Here is a 20436-nt window from a genome sequence, read left to right as displayed (position 1 = left end):
AGTACAAAGTATGACATTCAGTTTATTGTATTTATCTTGAAAAGGGAAAAGCAGTGGGAAGCATTCTGTAAATAAGGAGATAGAAACATCAGAAAGATTTGCTCAACATCATTTTGTATTAACAAACCTGATACTTTTTTCTGTGTTTCTTAGCTCAAGTATTTTAGCCATGAGGCACCCCATACCTCCCCCCCTTTTTTTTTCTCCTCTGAATATGGTGGGTAAATGTATCATTAGCATGTTCTGTATTTTTTCATTAACTTAATCTATGACAGCATATAAACATAATCACAAGAGGGCTAGGATATTTTTATTTTATGTCATTTTTTATCTTCAGTTAATATAAAGTGGTTATTATGCCATAGGCCTTTGGGTCTAATATGAATTTCAAATATGTACATTGCCGCAGCTATTTGAAAATAATCAGGAATTGGAGGGTTTGACTTTTCTACAAATAAATAAGAGGAGCTTGAATAATTTTTTTGTCTCTGTGCCCGAGAATCCAACAAGTGGAAACACATGAGATTGTGGCAGGTAATAACTGCTCTAAAATACCACAGCTGACAGAGGCCATGGTGGTCGAGGCCAGTTAAACACTGATTTCCTTCCGACACAGCCAGAAATGGAGTGGCTTCATCTCTCCTCTCCCACAGTTAGCTCGCTCTGCCTGTCACCTGCCTACCTACCTGTCAATAGGACAAAGAAACATAGCCATTGGATATTCTGTTCAGTGAAAATGGTGATTTTTTTTTTAAAACCAACTAAGGGCCATTACAACATTATGATTGTCTAAATTGTGTTGGTGAAGCCCCACAAATAAGTAGATGTTTTTACTTTCATAGTCCTGTTCACTAATAAAATTACTGTAACAGCAGTTCTTTATGCTTCTGCCGGCTCATATCTCTTGATCGTCTGAGGTATGTTTGCTCTAAATATTAACTTGAAAAGTTGCTGAGAAGCTTTCTTTAAGATATACTAAATGTGGGGTGCCTGGGTGGCTCACTCTTGATTTCAGCTCAGGTTATGACCCCAGGGTTGTGGGATCGACCCCTGCATTGGGCTCCGCGCTGAACATGGAGCCTGCTTGGGATTCTCTTCCTCTCCCTCTGCCCCTCCCTTGCTCACACTCCTCTCTCTCTCTCCCTCTCTCTCTCTCTCTCTCTCTCTCTCTCTCTCTCTCTCTCACCCCCTTATAAAAATAAATAAAAACTACTAAATTGTGAGAAGACAGTCAAATACCCAGCATTAAAAGGCTGAATTTTCTCCTCTTTGGAGCAGGTGTCTCATACCGCTGTACAGACCCAGCCCTCAGCAGCCACTGTGAAGAGGGAGAATAATTTAGTTGTGAAAGGGCAGGTTCTGGGGCACTGGTGAGCTGAGGGGTCAAGGGAGGAACACAGCATTCTGGAAACGTACACTAAGGTCTCCTCACAATCCTTTCAATGGATTTTGGTTGCTAACATTCTTAAAAATGCCAAAAGACTTTAAAATGCAGTTTTTATCCACAGGAGACATTCTGTAAACTATCTTCTCCAGTTGTCATAACACCCTTGTGATTGTAATCTTCATTTAAAACATACATGTGCGTAGTTGGCTTTTTACCATTTTACTGATTGACTTCTTCAATTTTTGTTAACAGAAATCCTAGAGGCTGGTATTAAAGCAACTTCAGAATCACTTAAAGGTGTGAAACGGAAAAAGATCGTAGCTGAAAATCACCTGAAAAAAATACCAAAATCCCCACTGAGAAATCCTCTGCAGGCAAAACACAAACAAAATACAGACGCATCCTCTCTGGCTGTCCTTCAGAGTGCCTCAGAGTCCCATAAGAAGCAGAACCCTAGTCCCGTCAAAAATGGGAAGCAGTTTACCAAACACAATGGAGAAACACCGGGGGTAGTTGCCGGGGCCTCCAAATCCGAAGAGTCCGTGTCCCCAAAGAAGCCCTTATTTCCGCAGCATCCATCTGAACTGCGTCGATGGGGATCAGAAGGCTCTGACCCCAGCAAGACAGGCTTCCTGGAGGCCAAATGTGACTCTAGCTCTTCGTTGAGTCAAAGCAGGACTGACCGTAGTGAATGTATCTCCTCCACTCATAGCCCCACTTCCTCATACACAAACACCGCATTTGATGTCTTACTGAAGGCGATGGAGCCAGAGCTGAGCACCTTGTCACAGAAGGGCTCGTCTTGCCCAGTGAAGATAGAAAAACTGAGACCAAATAAAACTGTACGACCCCCTTCTCAGTTAAACAGCAGCTCACTGGATGCCCCAAGTCAGACTCCCCAGGAATCCGTGTCTGAGTCGCAGCCTTCTCCCTGTCCCGCCTACGGAGTGCACGTGTCTGCCCCTCAGAAGACCGAGCCAGCCACGGTTCAGCCAGCTCCTCACCCATATCGCCAACATGAACACTTCATTTCTAAACCAAACCAAGAAAATCAGCAGCTCCCAGCATGTTCAGGTTTCACAAGGTCCCTGGTGAACCTGCAAACCCAAGAGAAGACCAAACTTGAGCAGGTGTATCACATAGCAGTGACATCAGCCGTGGGTCTGACTTCACCTTCCAGTAGAACTCAGGTTCCTCCTCAAAAGCAGCCAGTGGACTCTGCCTCACCCATGTCCGTGAGTCCAGCCCATTCTACGCCGTCAGCCCCCACTCCAATTTATAATCCAATTCCCGTCGCCTCTGTCGTTAACCACAGCATGGAGCAAATGTGCAATCTCCTTCTGAAAGATCAGAAGCCAAAAAAACAAGGAAAATACATTTGCGAGTATTGCAATAGAGCCTGTGCAAAGCCTAGCGTGCTTTTGAAGCACATCCGCTCCCACACCGGAGAGCGACCCTATCCCTGTGTCACCTGTGGATTTTCGTTTAAGACTAAAAGCAATCTGTACAAGCACAAAAAATCCCATGCACATACTATCAAACTGGGTCTTGTCTTGCAACCAGACGCTGGTGGTCTGTTCTTGTCACAGGAGTCCCCTAAAGCACTTAGTATCCAGTCAGACATAGAAGACAGTGGGGAGAGCGAAGAGGAGGGGGCTGCTGAGGAAAGACAGAACGACCCAGCCTCCATGGACCTGCAACCTGTGCAGATCATGAAAATGATGTCACATTCTGAAACTTTACCAAAATCAAGTTCTATTCCAAGCAATCCAGACCATGTGGCAGGTGACTTTCCACTGCCGGACAAATCTTCAGAATCCCAAGCTGTGACAGAGTTACCAAAAGTCGTGGTCCACCCTGTCAGTGTGTCCCCTTTAAGAGTTGACAGTCCAAAGCTTCCAGATTGCAAGCCTGAACTGTCTAGTGCACAGAAACCCAAGGACCTTCAGGGAACCAACGTCCTGTCTCGGCCAGCCTGGGCATCCTCCCTCGAGACTGACGAGAAGTCCCGTCAGAAAGGGGATGGGGGTCCGCCAGAAGGGAAACAGGAACCTCATGTGGGAACAGTTCACGCCCAGCTACAAAGGCAGCAGGCTACTGATTGCTCCCAAGAACAACAAGGAAAGCTTCTGAGTCCTCGAAGTTTAGGGAGTACAGATTCTGGTTACTTTTCGCGTTCCGAAAGTGCTGACCAGACGGCGAGTCCACCGACTCCCTTTGCCAGAACGTTACCCGCCTTGGAACAAGATTTAGCTAAGAATAATGGGCCCTCTGCACCTCAGATCAGTACACCAGCATCTTCTGCTCTGTCAACAAGCGAAAAAGCATTGCTCTTACCAGGTCAGATGCGCCCACCCTTGGCCACGAAAACCCTTGAAGAACGGATATCGAAGCTGATCTCAGACAACGAAGCCTTGGTAGATGATAAGCAACTGGATAGCGTCAAGCCACGGAGAACCTCTCTCTCGAGGCGAGGGAGTATCGATTCTCCCAAGTCGTACATATTTAAAGATTCCTTTCAGTTTGATTTGAAACCGATGGGACGGAGAACAAGCTCAAGCTCAGATATACCAAAGTCCCCTTTCACCCCTACCGAGAAATCAAAGCAAGTCTTCCTTCTGTCTGTACCTTCCCTTGACTGCTTGCCCATTACAAGAAGTAACTCTATGCCTACCACAGGCTACTCAGCAGTACCTGCGAGCGTAATACCGCCTCCTCACCCACTGAGAGGAAGTCAGTCATTTGATGACAAAATTGGCACTTTCTATGATGATGTCTTCGTGTCTGGGCCTAACACGCCCGTGCCCCAGAGTGCCCACCCACGTACCCTTGTCAGACAGTCAGCAGTGGAAGACTCTTCAGCAAGTGAAAACCACCTTCTCGGCCCTGGGCAGTCCTTGGACGAGAGCTATCCAGGGTGTGGTGCCACCAGTGACACTGGGCCGCAAAGGGGCAAGTCATTGGCCCCAGGCTCACATTTGGAAAAAAAGAAGTCCCATCAAGGGCGAGGGACAATGTTTGAGTGTGAAACCTGCAGAAACAGGTATAGAAAACTGGAGAACTTTGAAAACCATAAGAAGTTTTACTGCTCAGAGTTACACGGACCAAAAACGAAGGTGGCAGTGAGGGAACCTGATCACAGCCCCGTGCCTCCCGGTACACAGCCTCAGATCCTACACTACCGAGTTGCAGGCCCGGCGGGGGCGTGGGAGCAGACACCTCAGATCCGGAAACGGAGGAAAATGAAAAGTGTTGGAGATGACGATGAACTTCAGCAAAACGAAAGGGGGGCTTCCCCTAAAAGCTCCGAAGGCCTGCAGTTCCAGAATTCTCTGGGCCCTGCTTCCACTTTGTCTAAGCATAACATTGTGATAACGAGCGACCAGCAGCCTAGAAAGATACAGCTGCAAAACTGCCCAATCCACCTTGTGGCCAGAGGCCCCGACCAGACCATGGATCCCAAGCTGTCTACCATCATGGAGCAACACGTAAATTCAGCTGCCCAGGACAAGACCGAGCCGAAGAGGCACGGAACGGGAATATCAGTCATTCAGCATACAAACTCACTGAGCAGACCCAGTTCGTTCGACAAGCTTGAGTCTTTTGAAAGAGGTTCCCCGGTCTCCTTCCAGGAGCTGAATAGGACAGTAAAACCTGGGTCTCTGAAGGTAATCGGGATTTCCCCAGAGGAAGGCTGCCCTCCTCGGAGTACACGCCCCCCGCACCAGCCTGCAGCCTCATCAGACGCTCCGAGAGGAGAACTTCAGGACGGTCCCAGGAGGAGTTCAGGTGAACAACTCACGTTGGGACAGCCCTCCCGCCTCGTCCGGCAGCACAACATCCACGTCCCAGAAATTCTGGTCACAGAAGAGCCAGATCGGGACCTCGAAGCCCAAGGCTACGATCAGGAAAAATCAGAGAAGTTCAGTTGGCCTCAGCGTAGCGAAACCTTGTCCAAGTTGCCAACCGAGAAACTGCCGCCCAAAAAGAAGAGGCTCCGTCTTGCCGAGATGGAGCCTTCCTCCACGGAATCAAGTTTCGACTCCACTCTGTCCAGGAGCCTGAGTAGGGAGAGCAGTTTATCCCACACTTCAAGCTTCTCAGCTTCGTTAGACGTTGAGGATGTTTCTAAAACGGAGGCTTCCCCCAGAATGGATTTTCTAAACCGAGCGGAGTTTCTCGTGATTCCAGCTGGCTCAAACACACTCAGCGTTCCTGGAACTCAGCGAGAAATGAGGCGCGCTGCTTCGGAGCACATTAGTCGCGTGCAGACAGCGATGGAGGTCTCCGATTTCAGAAGCAAATCGTTTGACTGTGGAAGCATAACCCCACCCCAGACAGCACCGCCTGTTGGGTTGCAGCCCCTGACACCCCCTTCGGGCGTTGGGGTCACGGGGCACGTGCCTCTCATAGAAAGAAGGAGGGGCCCACTGATGCGGCAGATCTCTTTAAACCTAGCCCCAGAGAGTCGTGTGTCTCCCGGGAACCCACCGTCTTTCCAAACAGTTGCTCTTGCGAGTGTGAACACAGCACCGTTTCAGGGCCCTCAGCTCACGAATGCCCCTTTAGCCGAGTTTCCTGCAAACCCTTTGCACTCCCAGATTCAAATTAAGGATCAGCGAACAGAAACGTCCAGTTCCACTTCTACCAGCATCTTCCCCGTTCAACAGCTTTTTGGTATCAATGTGTTAAATCCGATCCACACCCCCCTTAGCCACCAAAACACACAGCCATCTCTGCAAGTGTCTATGCAGAGCGCTCAGCCCGATACAAACCCCAGTTTGTGTGTGTCTTCTAAAAGTAAAGGTTGCTTTGCTCCCAAGTACCAACTTCAATGTCAGGTTTTCACTTCAAGCCAGTCTGGTGCTCCCAGTCCTGTTCTTTCTCTGCCAAAGCAAGTTCCTTCGGACCCGGTTGGGGCTGACCATCGTGGGGCGTCGTTAGCACTACCAGCCAAACGAATGGATGCCACGTCTGGTTCGTGTGCTCCCCCGACCTTGCAGCTTGGTGGGCCGGCGCAGAAGGGGCCCACGTCGTTTGCATTGTCTGTGCATCTGCAGAGTGACGTTCCAGCCTACTGCTTTGCCACAGTCACACCTCTGCCTCAAATCCTGGTAACCCAAGACCTGTCCAGCCAGCCAATTTGCCAGGCTAACTGTGGCATGGTGCCCGTCAGTGAAGAGCAAAATTCCGTGCCAAAAATGCAAAAAGATCACCAGAATGCCCTGTCAAACCCAGAGGCAGAACTTGTTTGTGAAAGTGTTTTCTCAGAGGTGGGCCACACTTTTCCTCTGTCGGACTCTTTGCCCGTAACCCAGAAAATGTCTGTCGGTAGGCTCTCCCCACAGCAGGAATCTTCAGCTTCAAGTAAAAGGATGCTTTCCCCAGCCAATAGTTTAGACATTGCCATGGAAAAGCACCAAAAGCGTGCTAAAGATGAGAACGGGGCTATTTGTACGACAGAGATCAGACCATTTGAACCAGCGAGTCCAAGACCTAGTGAAGTTAATAAACAGAAGAAACCTGTCTTAGTGAGGCAGGTGTGCACCACAGAACCTCTTGACGGTATACTGTCGGAACAGGATATTTTTTCCCAACCTGAAATTAGCAGCCAGGCTGTTAGTTTGACAGATGTTCCACCAGCTGATCATTTGTCACCCGACCAGTCTAAGTCTGTAGTTAAAGAGCCTGTCATCGAACAACAGGAATTTGAAAATCCCAAGTCCTCCCCATCCCTGACCCTCACAGTGAGAAATTCACCTGTCCCTGCAGAAGATACTCACATTTCTCCTTTGGAACGTGCAGACAGTAACTCAGAAAGGAAGTCCCCAGGGGTGAAAACTCACTTCGACAAAGAGAGCCTCCAAGACCAAAGTCAAGCAACACTTGTAGTGTCTGATGCAGGAGGCACACAGCAGCTGCCTTTCCCCAGCCTGAAGACCTCAACCAACTTTACGTGGTGTTACCTATTAAGGCAGAAGGCATTGCATTTGCCTCAGAATGACCAGAAAACTTCAGCCTATACCGATTGGACAATTAGTGCCAGTAATCCAAACCCACTTGGTTTGCCTACCAAAGTAGCGCTTTCTCTCCTTAATTCAAAACAGAAGACTGGAAAATCACTATATTGTCAAGCAATAACGACCCATTCCAAATCAGATTTATTGGTCTATTCAAGCAAGTGGAAAAGCAACTTAAGCAAGGTACTTGACCTATCATTTATCTTCACAAATAGTTCGTGCAATGTCTTGATGCCTTTGAATGTTTTCATTGGAAGTTGTATCTTAATTTTGAGTGACAAATTGTGCTGTGTAAGTATAAAGTTAAACAAACAAAAAGAATGATAAGGTTAACGCCAAGAGTTAGACTGATAAGGGTTACGTGGGATCCTTCAGTGATTCTGTCTTGAAACATTTTGAAACTAACTTGCCCTGAGCCGAAAGTTTAAGTCCTTACGCAATGGGGCAGATAATCACGGTTTTATTTTCTCCTTTCTCTTCTATCGAGTGAAAGGAGATTATGGCTGTGTGTTGTCCGTGCTGGTGCAGGGAGAACAGAAGTGAGTATTCAAAGACGGTTGCATTTCATTTTGAAATATAAGCAGAGAGCCATTCATACTTGTCTTCTGCGCACCTGAGTGCCCTCCCCTGGTCCTGCTAGTCCCAACTCCCGCCCAATGTTAGAATCATCTTAGCCTGGAGAGAAGACTCACAGAACAGCTGACTCATACACTTGATATTCAAGTTGACTTGGTCAAGATGTATAGAATAGGGTCATAAAAATTTGGGTTATTTGTGGAATCAGTCTTATTTGAGTCGTTGGCTTAATAAAATGCAAAACCTCATTTAAGTGAGACTAAAGAAATAGGTAAGGGAATCATGGTGGACTCTGGACATTAAGAATTATAGATTAAGTCTGTGACCTCTACAGGTTCACAAGCATACAGTACAGGTTCATACACACACACACACACACACACACACACACACACACACACACATATAGACACGTCAATAAGAAAATGTTGCAGTATTACAGTTATAATAGAGGATATTCAGTTTTAAGAAGGAAGTCTCTAAATTTGCCAGCAAGTTAAAGAGGTATGGATACAAGGAAGAAATTCCCAAAGTGGTGATACTTTAGCCTAATCTTAAAAAAGTAGGGATTTTTGTTGTAGGTAAACAAGAATGAGAAAATTTAATAGTTTGTTGACATGACATGGACATGATAAAGAACTCAGTTCATTTTAACAAATCACAAGGAGTCTGCCCTGGGTAGAAGGTATAAGTTTGAAGCACTGACATGCTTCCCAGTTGGAAATACAGATAAAAACCAGAGACTATGCACGGCAGTGGGGAGCCATTGATACTTTTTCAGTGAAGGAGGGTACAGGCAAACTATTTAGAATTTAATTTTTAAATGCCCAGACTTTACTCTAGACCTACTAAAATCAGAATCTTGGCACATGAGACCTGATCACGAGAATTTAACAAAAGCTTCTGGAATATTCCCAAAGTGCTTCTGGAAATGTGTACTTAGATTTGGAACTAGGCAAGGACTCCCGGTGGAAGGTGTGAGGATCCCTTGGTGCATAGGGCTAGTTAATGAGCTTTGTCAGAGCAGGTGGAAGGACAGGTCTCTGAATGGATTTGGGGCTCCCCACTACTTAAAGGGTTGAGTGGATGAAGTAAGTTCACAGAGGAAACTCAGAGAGGTTTTTCACAGAGGAAAGAGGAGGACTGGGAGAGAGGGGGATCACATAGATCAAGGAGGAATTTCATGGAAAGATCCTCAGACGGAGCGGTCAAATAAAGGTCACAGAAAGATGAAGACTAACATGGACCCTGGACTGAGCAGTTCTAATATTGCTGGTGACAGGGGCCTGGGCAGGTGGCTGTGGAGGACCAGGCCCTGGGCTGACTTGCAACCCAGATGTTAATGTATTTATAATCGAGTATGGGAAAGAAATGGAAGGGTCTCTAAGAGACACAAGGTGCCAACAACGTAAGCTGCACCCGTGACCAAGCATGTAAAGACTAAGGAAGGGACACTGATTTGGGCATTTAGCTCATTGGTGGCTGGTGAACAGAAAGAAGCCAGATTCGATGGCAAGAAAGTGGTCAAAAGAGAAATGGGAGTTTGGTGTTGAAAAGAAGGTAAAGGGTAGAGTTAGAGTGAATGGTGTAAGTCAAGGGAAGTGTGTGTATGCATTCCAGATGGTGGGGAGGCCTGGTGTGTGGGCCAGGACCAGAGGGGACGATGCCTTCCTGCCTGCCAGGCCGGTGTCTTTACCCCCTCGCACGGCCTTCCTGAGCTCCCCAGCGTGCTCCGTGTGAGGCTGCGCAGGCCCTCCAACCGTGCCGCACACTCTCATTTGCCAGTATCAGGTCATCTTGGTGCACAGCCATCTGCTTGGGGATGTGGGTTTTAAAGATGCGTAACAAAGAGGCCCCTTGATCAGAAAAGCTGTGCCTCACGTTGGATTTGGCCAGAGGACTGGCGTTTGAGCCTTTGCTGTTAAGCTTGACCTTGGACGAGTGACTTCACTCTGAGAGTGTCCTTCCACTCTAGATCCTGTGCTGCTGGCCTCACGGAATACGTGGGAATGGCAGGAGCTGAGGAGGGGGAAGCTTGTGAAATCCTAAGGTGCTGTCACTCTAATGTTCCCACAGGCAAAGCAAACACCGTTTGTCATGTTGATGTGTGTTACCGTTTTCTAGACATTTAATTATTATCAGTCCACAGCCTAACTTCCAACCTGCCTGTGTGTCACAATTACCAGTACTCAGGAGCTTGTGAGAATGGATACAGAGAGGAAACATAATTATGGTTTAAAACGGCAGGAGAAGGGGAGAATATTGGCAAACGGGCTTTTGCTGGAACAGAAATGCACTGTTACAGTCCACTGACGTTGCAGGGAATGTAGTCAGTTTCTCAGGAGTATGAGGCATTATTTAATACCAAAAGGGGTAACTGGTTCTTTCCCATCTCCGAAGAATAAAGCTCGTTTAAGAAATAAAGGGTAGTGTGAGTGATGGGTCAGGGGATTGTGGTGGGATCTTAAAACAGCATACGTGTACGGTACTCTGCCATGTTTTAATTTCCAAGTGAAACGTTAGCATGTTTGTGTTTTCAGTTTTATTAAATTAGTTTCTCTTTTTTTTTTCCTTTCAGAGAGCATTAGGTAATCAAAAGTCCACAGTAGTTGAATTCAGCAATAAAGATGCCTCTGAAATTAACAGTGAGCAAGATAAAGAAAATTCCTTAATCAAAAGTGAACCAAGAAGAATTAAAATATTTGATGGAGGGCAAGTACAAATTTTACTTTCTAAATGTACATTTAAACCTACTTTTTAAATGTACATTTGCTTTCATGTGAATGAAAACTTGACCAGTGCCAATTTTATATAAATGTTTCAAGGTTTCTCCGCTTATTAACCAGATCTTCATGGCAAGATATTTGCTAGATGTCATGTTAAATAATTCCATTTTGATCAAGAAAATATTTAGGAAACATCGTAGGTCCTAGGAGGCAGCTAAGAACTGTTTTCAGAGTAAACTCTGGGTTTCGTGTTGACTTACAATAAGGAGCTCCTTGGGAAATCTGCTCGAAGAGAGACAAACTCACTGCTTATTTGATGTCTCTGTTTTCAGTTACGAGAAAACACATTGTAAAAAGCTGATTATGGGTCTAGTGAAGCCAAGGAAAATTTCAGTACTTAGAGTTGCTGTAATTGAATTTAATAATAAAGAATACTTTGGAACCAGTGACTGAGAAAGGGGAAGTACTATTCTAAAATTAAACCTCGTATGGAGTAAAGCAGTTTGATCAGAATTTGCTGTTTGCATATTAAATATTGTTGCAGAAGGCTGGAATATTGTTACTTATGTGTGCCTGAACTTTATATTGACTGAGAAAAAAAATTGTGACTTCTTGTATTTTGTAAGCTGAATTCTGATGATCGATATTTCTCGAAGACCTAGTATCCAATCTCCCTGTTCATTTTTTTTTCTTTAAATTAGATATAAATCAAATGAAGAGTATGTATATGTCCGAGGCAGGGGAAGAGGAAAGTACATTTGTGAAGAATGTGGAATACGTTGTAAGAAACCTAGTATGTTAAAGAAACACATACGGACCCACACAGATGTCCGCCCCTACCACTGCACTTACTGTAACTTCTCCTTTAAGACGAAAGGTATGAAATGGCATTGCTTGGTGGTCCTTTTCATATGCACTGAGTTAGTAGAGCTGAGATCCAACTTTACTACATAGCCTTTGACCCAGGATGCAGTCGCTTAAATAGACTAATATAAATTACATCTTGTCAACAGGGTAGACTTAGTTCCTTATGTCTCTAGACCTCTCAGGAAAAGAGAAAAAAAAAAAAAGTTTTTTTTAATTATATACTTTTACAATATATATAATAAATATAACATTTTAACGGGAGCAACTGCCCTTTTTTATTTCACTCCCCAAATTAGAGTTGCATAACATGATGACTAATCCATTTCAAAAATACTTTGGAGCTGAAAAAGGAACAGAAATTTTCATGATGGCAAGGAAACTCCTTTCTGTGCTAAAAGATTGAAGAGAGAGTTGAAATAATAACTATAGTAAACCAATAATGATTGTGTTCATGTTTTATTATCTATTCTTAGGCATGAAAGACCATTTTTTTCATGGTGCTTTTTATTTTTTACCCAAATTCTATTGAATTTCAGCTTCAGAAACCTTCTCTTGTACTATTTAGTGTGCACAGAACTCAGAACTAGTCATTAAAATTATATTTAGTACTCTTTCTGTATGCTTTATATGTTTTTATTTAAATCGTAAGTAGTATAGCTAAGGTAATTTTACCCTCTACAGATTTCCTATACATAATGAGGACAGTACTTAAAAACTAATGCTCACTCTCTCCATTAGGCTCCTTGCTCATGAATCATTACATAAAAACTGTGCTACTTGAGACTTCAAGTTCCTACCACCCTTAAAAAGAAATCTCTCTAAAAGAAAACAGTGTCATCCCGCAATTCTCTGTCTGAAAGCGTAATGCCTGTAAAAAGTATTGAATTGCCGATTTTTTACAGAAACTTTGTTTTTATTCCTTTTGAGTGAACGTTCACTTTTTTCTGATTACATTGGCTGCCTTCAGGGGTTTTGTTTTAAAGATTGATGAACTCGTCAGCAAAATTTGCTACATCATTTGGCTACTATTTATTGGCATTTAAGGAGAGTTATGATGTGTAGCAAGGAAACGTTCAAATGAGTCCTCCGTAGATGCCAGGGGTTCTGAAGAGCTTCGGGACATCATGAGTAGTTGGGAGGTTCACTGCCTGTAGTCCTCTGGTTGTGATGTGGATTCTCCTTCTGGAAGTGGAGGGTGGGTTTCAGGATGCCTTTCCTGCTCTTGTGTACAGGCTTTGATGGGAGAAGGTACTGTGACCTCTTCACTCCATTTATCACTCTCTCACTGGCTTTGATCCCAACATGAAGCAACATCTGTTAATTTCCAGTACACAATCAGGAGACCAGAAATAGGCCAGTGTTACTCAGAAGAGATTACCAGGTACAGAACGATGTTGCTAAGTAAAAGAGGATCACAGTGTACATGTGCAATGAGTATTTCTCAATAGAGAGAAGAAAAACAATGAGAATACTTAAAAAATTATATTCATAAAATGAAGGCAAGGAAGGGAGGAAACCTTAGGTGTGGAAAACCGAACGAAACTACAGAGATTTCTTGGCCCAGAAAAAATACTCTGAATCACCAAATAGTAATCTGAGTGAAATAACTCCAAATAGCATCGCATAAAGTTGTAGGTGATGTTTCCTAAGAGGCGAACAGAGCATAATGACCCCCGAAGAGTGAGCATTCGATCTTCGGCAGTTTTCATGGCTTCCACCTCTTGGACACGCTGCCGATCTGCATTTGCATCAGACGCTTTGTTTTGTCAGATAATCCTTTGCAGTTATGCAAGAAATACATATTTGAGGGAAGCGACCCTTGCTCAGGAGACTGGTGAAGAACATACTAGAAATTGACCATTTCCCCTTCTCTGTGTGGCAGTTCTGTATTTTATGGGTCATCTTCCTTGTAGAACTCTGCCTTTTGTGAATATCTGTAAAACAGATTCCACAGGTCTTTTGAACGTTAGCTGCATGATAGTAGACTAGTTTCTAGGTTAGGCTGCAGATGTTGTCCTCCGTGACTTACTTTGTTGACCTAGCCAGTGCATCTGGATGTGTCTGGACGGTAACAGGGAGACAAGTGACGAAATGGCATGCTGTGTAAAAACGGGCATGCAGACGCAGCACGCTGCTGCTCGATGAACAGTCTGCAGTGCTGGGAATTGATGCTTCTGATGGCTCCTGCCTATAAATCTCCACTTTGTCATTTTGTCATTTGTCCTCTTAATTTATTTCACGAGGACGCTTTCGAAAGAATGTTAATTGATTTGTTTTCACTATTCTGCTTTAAAGGTCAGTCAGCGGAAAAGATACAGTGAGCTTGCCTGCCTGCAAGATTTACTACCACTTATGTCACAGAAAGCCAGCCTCTCTGTGGAGCTATCGGAGCCCAGAGGCACAGCCTTCCACGCTTTTCCAGCGGGTTTAGACTAATGTTTATTAAACCCGTTAAAAAAATTTTCTCATTAAGTTGATGCACAAGGTTGATGGCATTGGTGGGGGATATTTGCATCCATTTTGCATGTTCAAATGCAATCTGTTTTGTTTATTTTAACTTATGTAAGAAGTCGGCTAATAATAAGCAATAGCTTGCGTTATGAGAAGACACGCTTATTAAAAGCTTACGTTCCCAAATCTGTCTGGTTACAATTACCCATGAACGTCTCTAAGAAGCAAATAACCTTCTGCGGTTGTGCGCGTAGGGAACGGAAGCACTTTGAGTAATTTGGTTTGTAATATTGTTATTGTATTAGGAAGTGCCTTGACTTGTAAGTGGAAACTTAAGCCATGTTAACATGGCCAAACCATTTTTTTTTTTTTACAACTTGTTCATGTGAACATTTTGAAGCTGACAGGAAAAGTAGAGGTTTGTATAATGAACACCAATATACCAACCCAGCTTTTACTATTAACATTTTGCCATATTTACTCCATGGGCTTTTTTTTTTAAGTGTATTTAAAATAAACATCAGACATGGCCAAGCCACTTAAGCCGGGTGTCGCCTCCGGAGTTACAGAAGTCGGGGTTTGCTGGGTCTTAGACCATGTCTCGTCCAGGCAGCCTCTTACACTTGAGCCCCTTAGGCCCTCAGCTCTGGGATGCTGTGCGCACCGTCTAGGGCAAGAATCGGCTAGAACAGGGTGACCAGCTCCACATACTTAGGGAGTTTTAGGGCATTTTTAGTGGTCCTGAGGCTCTGGAATACAGTGGTTTCACAGGCCCATCAGCTACTGCAAGCCCAAGGTTAAAACCAAGGACTCAGACATTTTTAACTCTTCTAAAGACTTCTTCTCAAATACTAATTCGCCCCTGCTCACCAAGCTAAGTATTTAGATTTTGTTTGCTTTCTCAAAAGAGATGATTTTCCCTTATTGGCAATTTTTCATGTGTGTGGCGTTATGCATGGAAGGTGCCTGGCCTGCTTCAAGTCGGGGCTCTTCCCATGCAGTCATGATCACTTGGGGACGACCGTCCCCAGTGGGCCCCCGTTTACCCGATAATTCTTAGCTCCGTTAGCTGCCCAAGGGAACACATCTTTAGAGCTACGACTGCGAGACTTCTGTCAATATGGTGAAGCGAAATTCATGCAGGAAATTCTCTCATGTTCGTTCCAAATAACAGAAATACTGTTTATGATATAATAAATGTAGTTTTTAATAGTCAAGCTTGACATTTAAAATAGGCAAACTCTCAGGTAACAGAAATAAAAAAGAAACTCCATGCTAGTATACTGAGTAGACACTTAATAGTAGTAGTAGTAATAATAATACTAAATAAAATGTTAAAATAAAATAATTCATGGGGACATCAAAGCCAGATATAGGCCCACAACCCAAGGATTTTAATGTTAATCCTGAAGTAGATTCTGAGGCCTCTGAAATGAGCACGGCCCTCCTGTCCGGGGACTTTGGACCATGTGCGGGAAGTGTATCTGCTAAAAAGCAAAACTCCATACCTATGCCATGCAAAAAAAAAATAATAATAATAATAATAATAATAATAATAAATAACTGGTCCAGAATTGAAGGTCTGGAACCTTAACTCCCGGGTAGAATCAATTGGAAAACTGACCCATGGAGATGTTTCTCCAACCCAGGGTACTTAAGACTCCATGGAAAAGAATCTCGCTCAAGATAAGCGCACAATAAAAGCTAAAAAGCATGCAAGGAAACAAAGTACCATGAGGGAGAGCCAGGCGGCACAGCCGGGGAGAATTTGGACTCCAGGAACTGCAGGTCTTAGTCAATCCAAAAAGGACTTTAAATTGAATATGTGTACAGTGTTCTAAAAAAATAAATAAGGATGGCAGAACAGACCCCAAAGGCAAAAGTAGACGTTATCCAAGTAGATTTGAAAAGAGAAGTCATTAGTAATAAATAACAAGGTCATTACAACATACAGATTCCAATATTTTCTTTTGTCCAAATTTTAGTCTTGGAATTGTATAGCCACAGTCTGTGCTTTCACTTGAAGTAGGAATGAATTTGCCGGTGTTGACAAATGCAACAGCAAAATAATACTACGTAAGCTTAGTAAACATTCTTTTCCCTTAAGGAAATCTGACAAAACACATGAAGTCCAAGACACATAGCAAGAAATGTGTGGATTTAGGCGTCTCAGTAGGTTTAATAGATGAACAAGATACAGAAGAATCAGGTAAGGCTTTATTCCATATTTTTCATAAATGCTATTTACGATGTACAGTTTTTTTTTGCATCCATATTCTTCTTTCATTCCCCACTGATCCTGCTTAGTTCTTATTTTCATTGCTGCTGATTTACACTGCACAGTAGACTCCTGCTCAGTTTTCCCATCATTAATTTGTCTTCCTTCCCATCCATCCTTCCCTGTGGATGTTCAATTAATCTTCCTGAAGCATGCATCTGGTCATACTGCTCAGCTTCAAATCTTCCATTGGTTTCCATTTGCTTTGAGTAAATGATGAGCTCACATCCTCACAGTCCTTTAGGATCTGGTGTCCACTCACTTCACCACCCTTCTCTCTCATCTCTTTCTTTCACCTACCCTAATGCTTAACTTTCCTGCTCACATGACATTGATCTGGCTCTCCACCTATGCAGCCCGCCCTTAAAACCCTGCCCTCAAACCCCACGCCAAACGTGGTGCGCATTGGACTGAATCGTACTTGCGCTCTAGGTCTAGCTCAAATTCACTGCCGCCATGAAGCCTTCTCTGATTTTCCCCTCCCCCACTGCGGGGAAACAAGTTTTCTCTTCTCTCAGCTCCTGTCGTATTTTAGAATTTGCTCTCTGAAAGCACTGACTCTCTTTTCTGCCTCGTTTTTGGATTATTTACGTGCTGACCTTACCTCCTCACTGAGATTCTTAAGCAGACCACGAGCAGAACTGAGGACGGAGTGATCCGAGCTGCATCCGCAGCCCTTAGTGCAGGGCCTTGCGTGTAGCAGCCGCTCTGGGAATGCGTGTGGATTAAAACATTTGTGTGCTTTCCCCAGAACGTTCATCATCTTGAAAAAGTTGCCTGGTGGTCTTCATAACAGCGTTAACAAATCTAAGTGTTTATCTCTAACCAATTTTGAGGGAAAATAAACCTGTTCTTCTGTTCTAATTAGAAAGTAGAACTCTTCTTTGAGAAGACATTTTATATAAGCCAAGAATTTATCCAAGTGATATGTTTTCTTAAAAAAGAAAATGGGTCCTCCTGTTTTTGAAAAATGCCCTAAATGAGACCTTTACCTGCTTGCTGTGTCTTAGTTAATATGCATTAGTCTGGTATGGAGAAAATTTCCAAAGAGTAAATGATGGGCACATCATGGTAAATATAGGTAAAAAGATGCTTTAATGCCAGCCAACAACCTGTGGCGCACTAAATGAATCAGCCCGAACTTATTTCTAAATATGCAGAGGAAGTGACTCACGTCCTAAGTGGCACAGCTGATATGATTCAGTATTTTAAGCACATGGAAAGGATTGCCTTTAACTCCTTTTTGGAAATAAACTGATACATTCCTGATCGAAGAGAAAAACGTAATCATAAAAAATTTAGGACAGTGAGGAGCTTTTTAACTGTTTTAGACAGGTCGATACTTTGGTGCATGTTCAGGGCAACGTCCTGGCAAGATCAGGATTTTAAAGTGCATAGCGCATTAATGTACACGTAACTTTTCTGTCCTCGGACCTTATTTACTAAAAGCTGATTTTTGAATTGCCAAAAACTGAATTCTACGTAGGATCTTTTATTTAAAGACACTGACACATTGACACATTGAATAGAATTAGTTATAACTCACTTCTAATATAGATAGCAGGTTTATTTTCTGCTCTTAGTACTCATGCAGTAAGTTAACTACCATAATGAGGGGAATAAATTTTTTCATTTGCTTTATTATTTATTTGCTTTGTTATTATTTGCTGTACTGCTATTTTACCAAGTCATTCAGAAAGAAAAAACTAGGAAGAATGAGTAAGAGTTTCAGCAAGTTTATTACCCACAGACCAGAAAAGGTACAAAGCAGAAATGTGAAATACTAATGTCTGAAAAACATGTAAGTGTAGAAAATATTACCATATATACTCATATACTTTTACTTTTTTTTTTCTTACTTGTTTTTCTTTCTTTAGTGTTTATTTTTAAGACAGAGACAGAGCGTGAGTAGGGAAGGGGCCAAGAGAAAGGGAGACACAGAATCTGAAGCAGATTCCAGGCTCTGAGCTGTCAGCACAGAGCCCATGTAGGGCTTGAACTCATGAACCATGAGCTCATGACCTGAGCTTTAACCAACTGAACTACCCAGGCACCCCCAGGTTTTACTTCTTGAAGAAGCTCTGTCTTATAAAAATTAAGTGAAAGAGCCTCTAAAGTTACAGGAAGGTAGTGTTTATATTCTAAATTTGCATAGGAAAATCAATTGTGGTTTCCATGAGTTATGTATTTTTAGATTGGCCGATAGACTTCTAAACATCTACTCACTGCTTTTTCTATTCCTCAGCTTGTCCCAAAAGCACTTGAGGCAGGGTGCAGGTTATAACCCAAACTTGGTAGTCTAATTCTGTATTCAGGAGAAATCTTCTGATAAAACTAGGTATTTTACTTGTTTTCCTCTTTGTTTCTTTTTTTTAATTTTTGTGATTATGAGTAGTGTATTCTGTTTTTTCACAGTTTTTATTGAATAGTCGATTGTAGCATATAGGTGGGTTTTTGCTGTGCCATTCTGGAAACCTCACAATTCCTAATGCACATGCCAACAAATCTATTCTTCCTTTGCTTTACTATGGGCTTGGAATGTAGGTATACATGTAGTAAAAAGTCGTTATTTTAAACCAGTGGTCTTATTTTCCATTCATTCTGTTGTGCTTGTAAAAAAGTATTTTGATTCTTTTTTCAAAATACAAAAGGATAACAAAGAGTTTTTTACATGCATTCATGAATTCATGCCAGAGCTGATTATTCTATTTTCTCATGTTTGCTTCAAATCTTTCTCATTAAATCAGTATATTTTTGAAAAAAAACAAAAACAGCTAAGCAAGCAAGTCCTTACACATCAGGCCACCATTCCCGGCCACTCTCTCTCCCAGGGGCAGACGCTGACAGAACGTCGGGATTCTCTCTTCAGTTCGTGCGACATACATTTCTACATCCATGCACAGTATGTGGTTGCCTGATCTGTGTTTTAAGTTTGCACAAACAGTATCACCTTATATGTAGATGCCGAGAAAATTAATTTTGGTTTATAATTTTAAATTGTTTCCTAGAACAGTTTCTTTTTCTGCACCAGCCTTACCCATACCTTATATTGAAGGAATTTAAATTTCTATTCCGATTGGATGAACGATAGTCTGTCTGTATTTGTGTTTTCTTCATGACTGTTTCAGGGTTGTATCTTACTATTCTTTGTAAAGAAGTTCCACACTATTAAATCAGTGATGGTTAGCCAAGGGATCTTGCTTAACAGTTCCTCAGCTGCCTGTGCTTTTAGGGGAGAGAGCCCCGAAGCCTGTGGTGGGGTGCCGCATGTCTACAGGGTGGCCTGTTTCCTGATGGCACACTGGCCCAGAAGGCACCAGCTAGCCCTTCTCTCTCCGTTTCCTTGGCCGCCGCTCCCCACCTCCCCGGCCTCTGACTGCAGCACCCCAGGGCGGTGGTGGCTAATCTCCTTTCTTTTCTGTCTGCACCTGCTCACCAGGTGATCTTCCGTTTTCGGACTGTGTGTACCATCCACCTGCTGCTGCTTCCGGCACTCACTCCAGACCAGCGCGACCCTCTGCCCGCCCACCATGCCCACTTGCGAGTCTAGTGGGCATCTCGAGTGGGACATGCCCCAGACTTCCGATTGACCCCCTTACCTCTCAGAAGCATACCTCCCCTCCCGTCTGATCCACCTTTCCAGCTACTAGCCCCGATGTCTTGGAGTCACCTTCTGTCTCCAGCTTACCCCTACAGCCTTTGGCTCTTTTTTCAAAATGTGTTGGGGAACCCTCCACCTCTCCCGCCCACCCCTGGTCTGAGCTATCACTGACCCTGCGAAGTGGCTTGGAGTAGACCCTGGCCGGTCTCTGGGTCCAACTCCAGCCTCTTTACAGACTGTCTCCACACAGCCACCGAAGTGTGTTGTTTTAATCACGCCCTTGTTTTGCTGAAAACCCTCTAGAGGTTTCCCATCTCATTCAGAGCACTGCTCTGCTCTGTGCTTGGGAGCTCTCCAGCCCACTCACCTTGCTCACACTGTCGGTCCCAAGCTGGTCTCCGTGTCTTCCTCCCGTGCTCCCTTAGCTACACCCACATGCATCTCCCTGCTCTCCGGTAAACAGCCCGGCAGGCCCCACCTCGGGGCTTTGCGCTCATCTCCTCCTCTCTCTGGAGCACCCTCCGCCAGAC

At 43.7% G+C, this 20436-nt stretch overlaps 1 protein-coding gene across 3 annotated transcripts in view; it reads left to right on the top strand.

The window, feature by feature from the left end:
- Positions 1-20436, top strand: part of HIVEP1 (human immunodeficiency virus type I enhancer binding protein 1) — a 143537-nt gene that overhangs the window by 104596 nt on the left and 18505 nt on the right. For 2 of the 3 annotated variants that reach the window (XM_029943425.1, XM_029943426.1), the window contains exons 4-7: positions 1640-7590; positions 10562-10695; positions 11411-11586; positions 16135-16236. In XM_029943425.1, coding sequence (XP_029799285.1) covers positions 1640-7590; positions 10562-10695; positions 11411-11586; positions 16135-16236 — 6363 coding nt within the window. The remainder of the gene's footprint in view (positions 1-1639; positions 7591-10561; positions 10696-11410; positions 11587-16134; positions 16237-20436) is intronic. The other variant, XM_029943427.1, reaches the window with a different exon arrangement.

The sequence above is a fragment of the Suricata suricatta genome, chromosome 7 (assembly GCF_006229205.1).
Source record: "Suricata suricatta isolate VVHF042 chromosome 7, meerkat_22Aug2017_6uvM2_HiC, whole genome shotgun sequence".
NCBI classification, from domain to species: Eukaryota; Metazoa; Chordata; class Mammalia; order Carnivora; family Herpestidae; genus Suricata; species Suricata suricatta.
The sequence above is the reverse complement of the archived record's forward strand: the minus strand, read 5'-3'. Positions and strand labels throughout refer to the sequence as shown.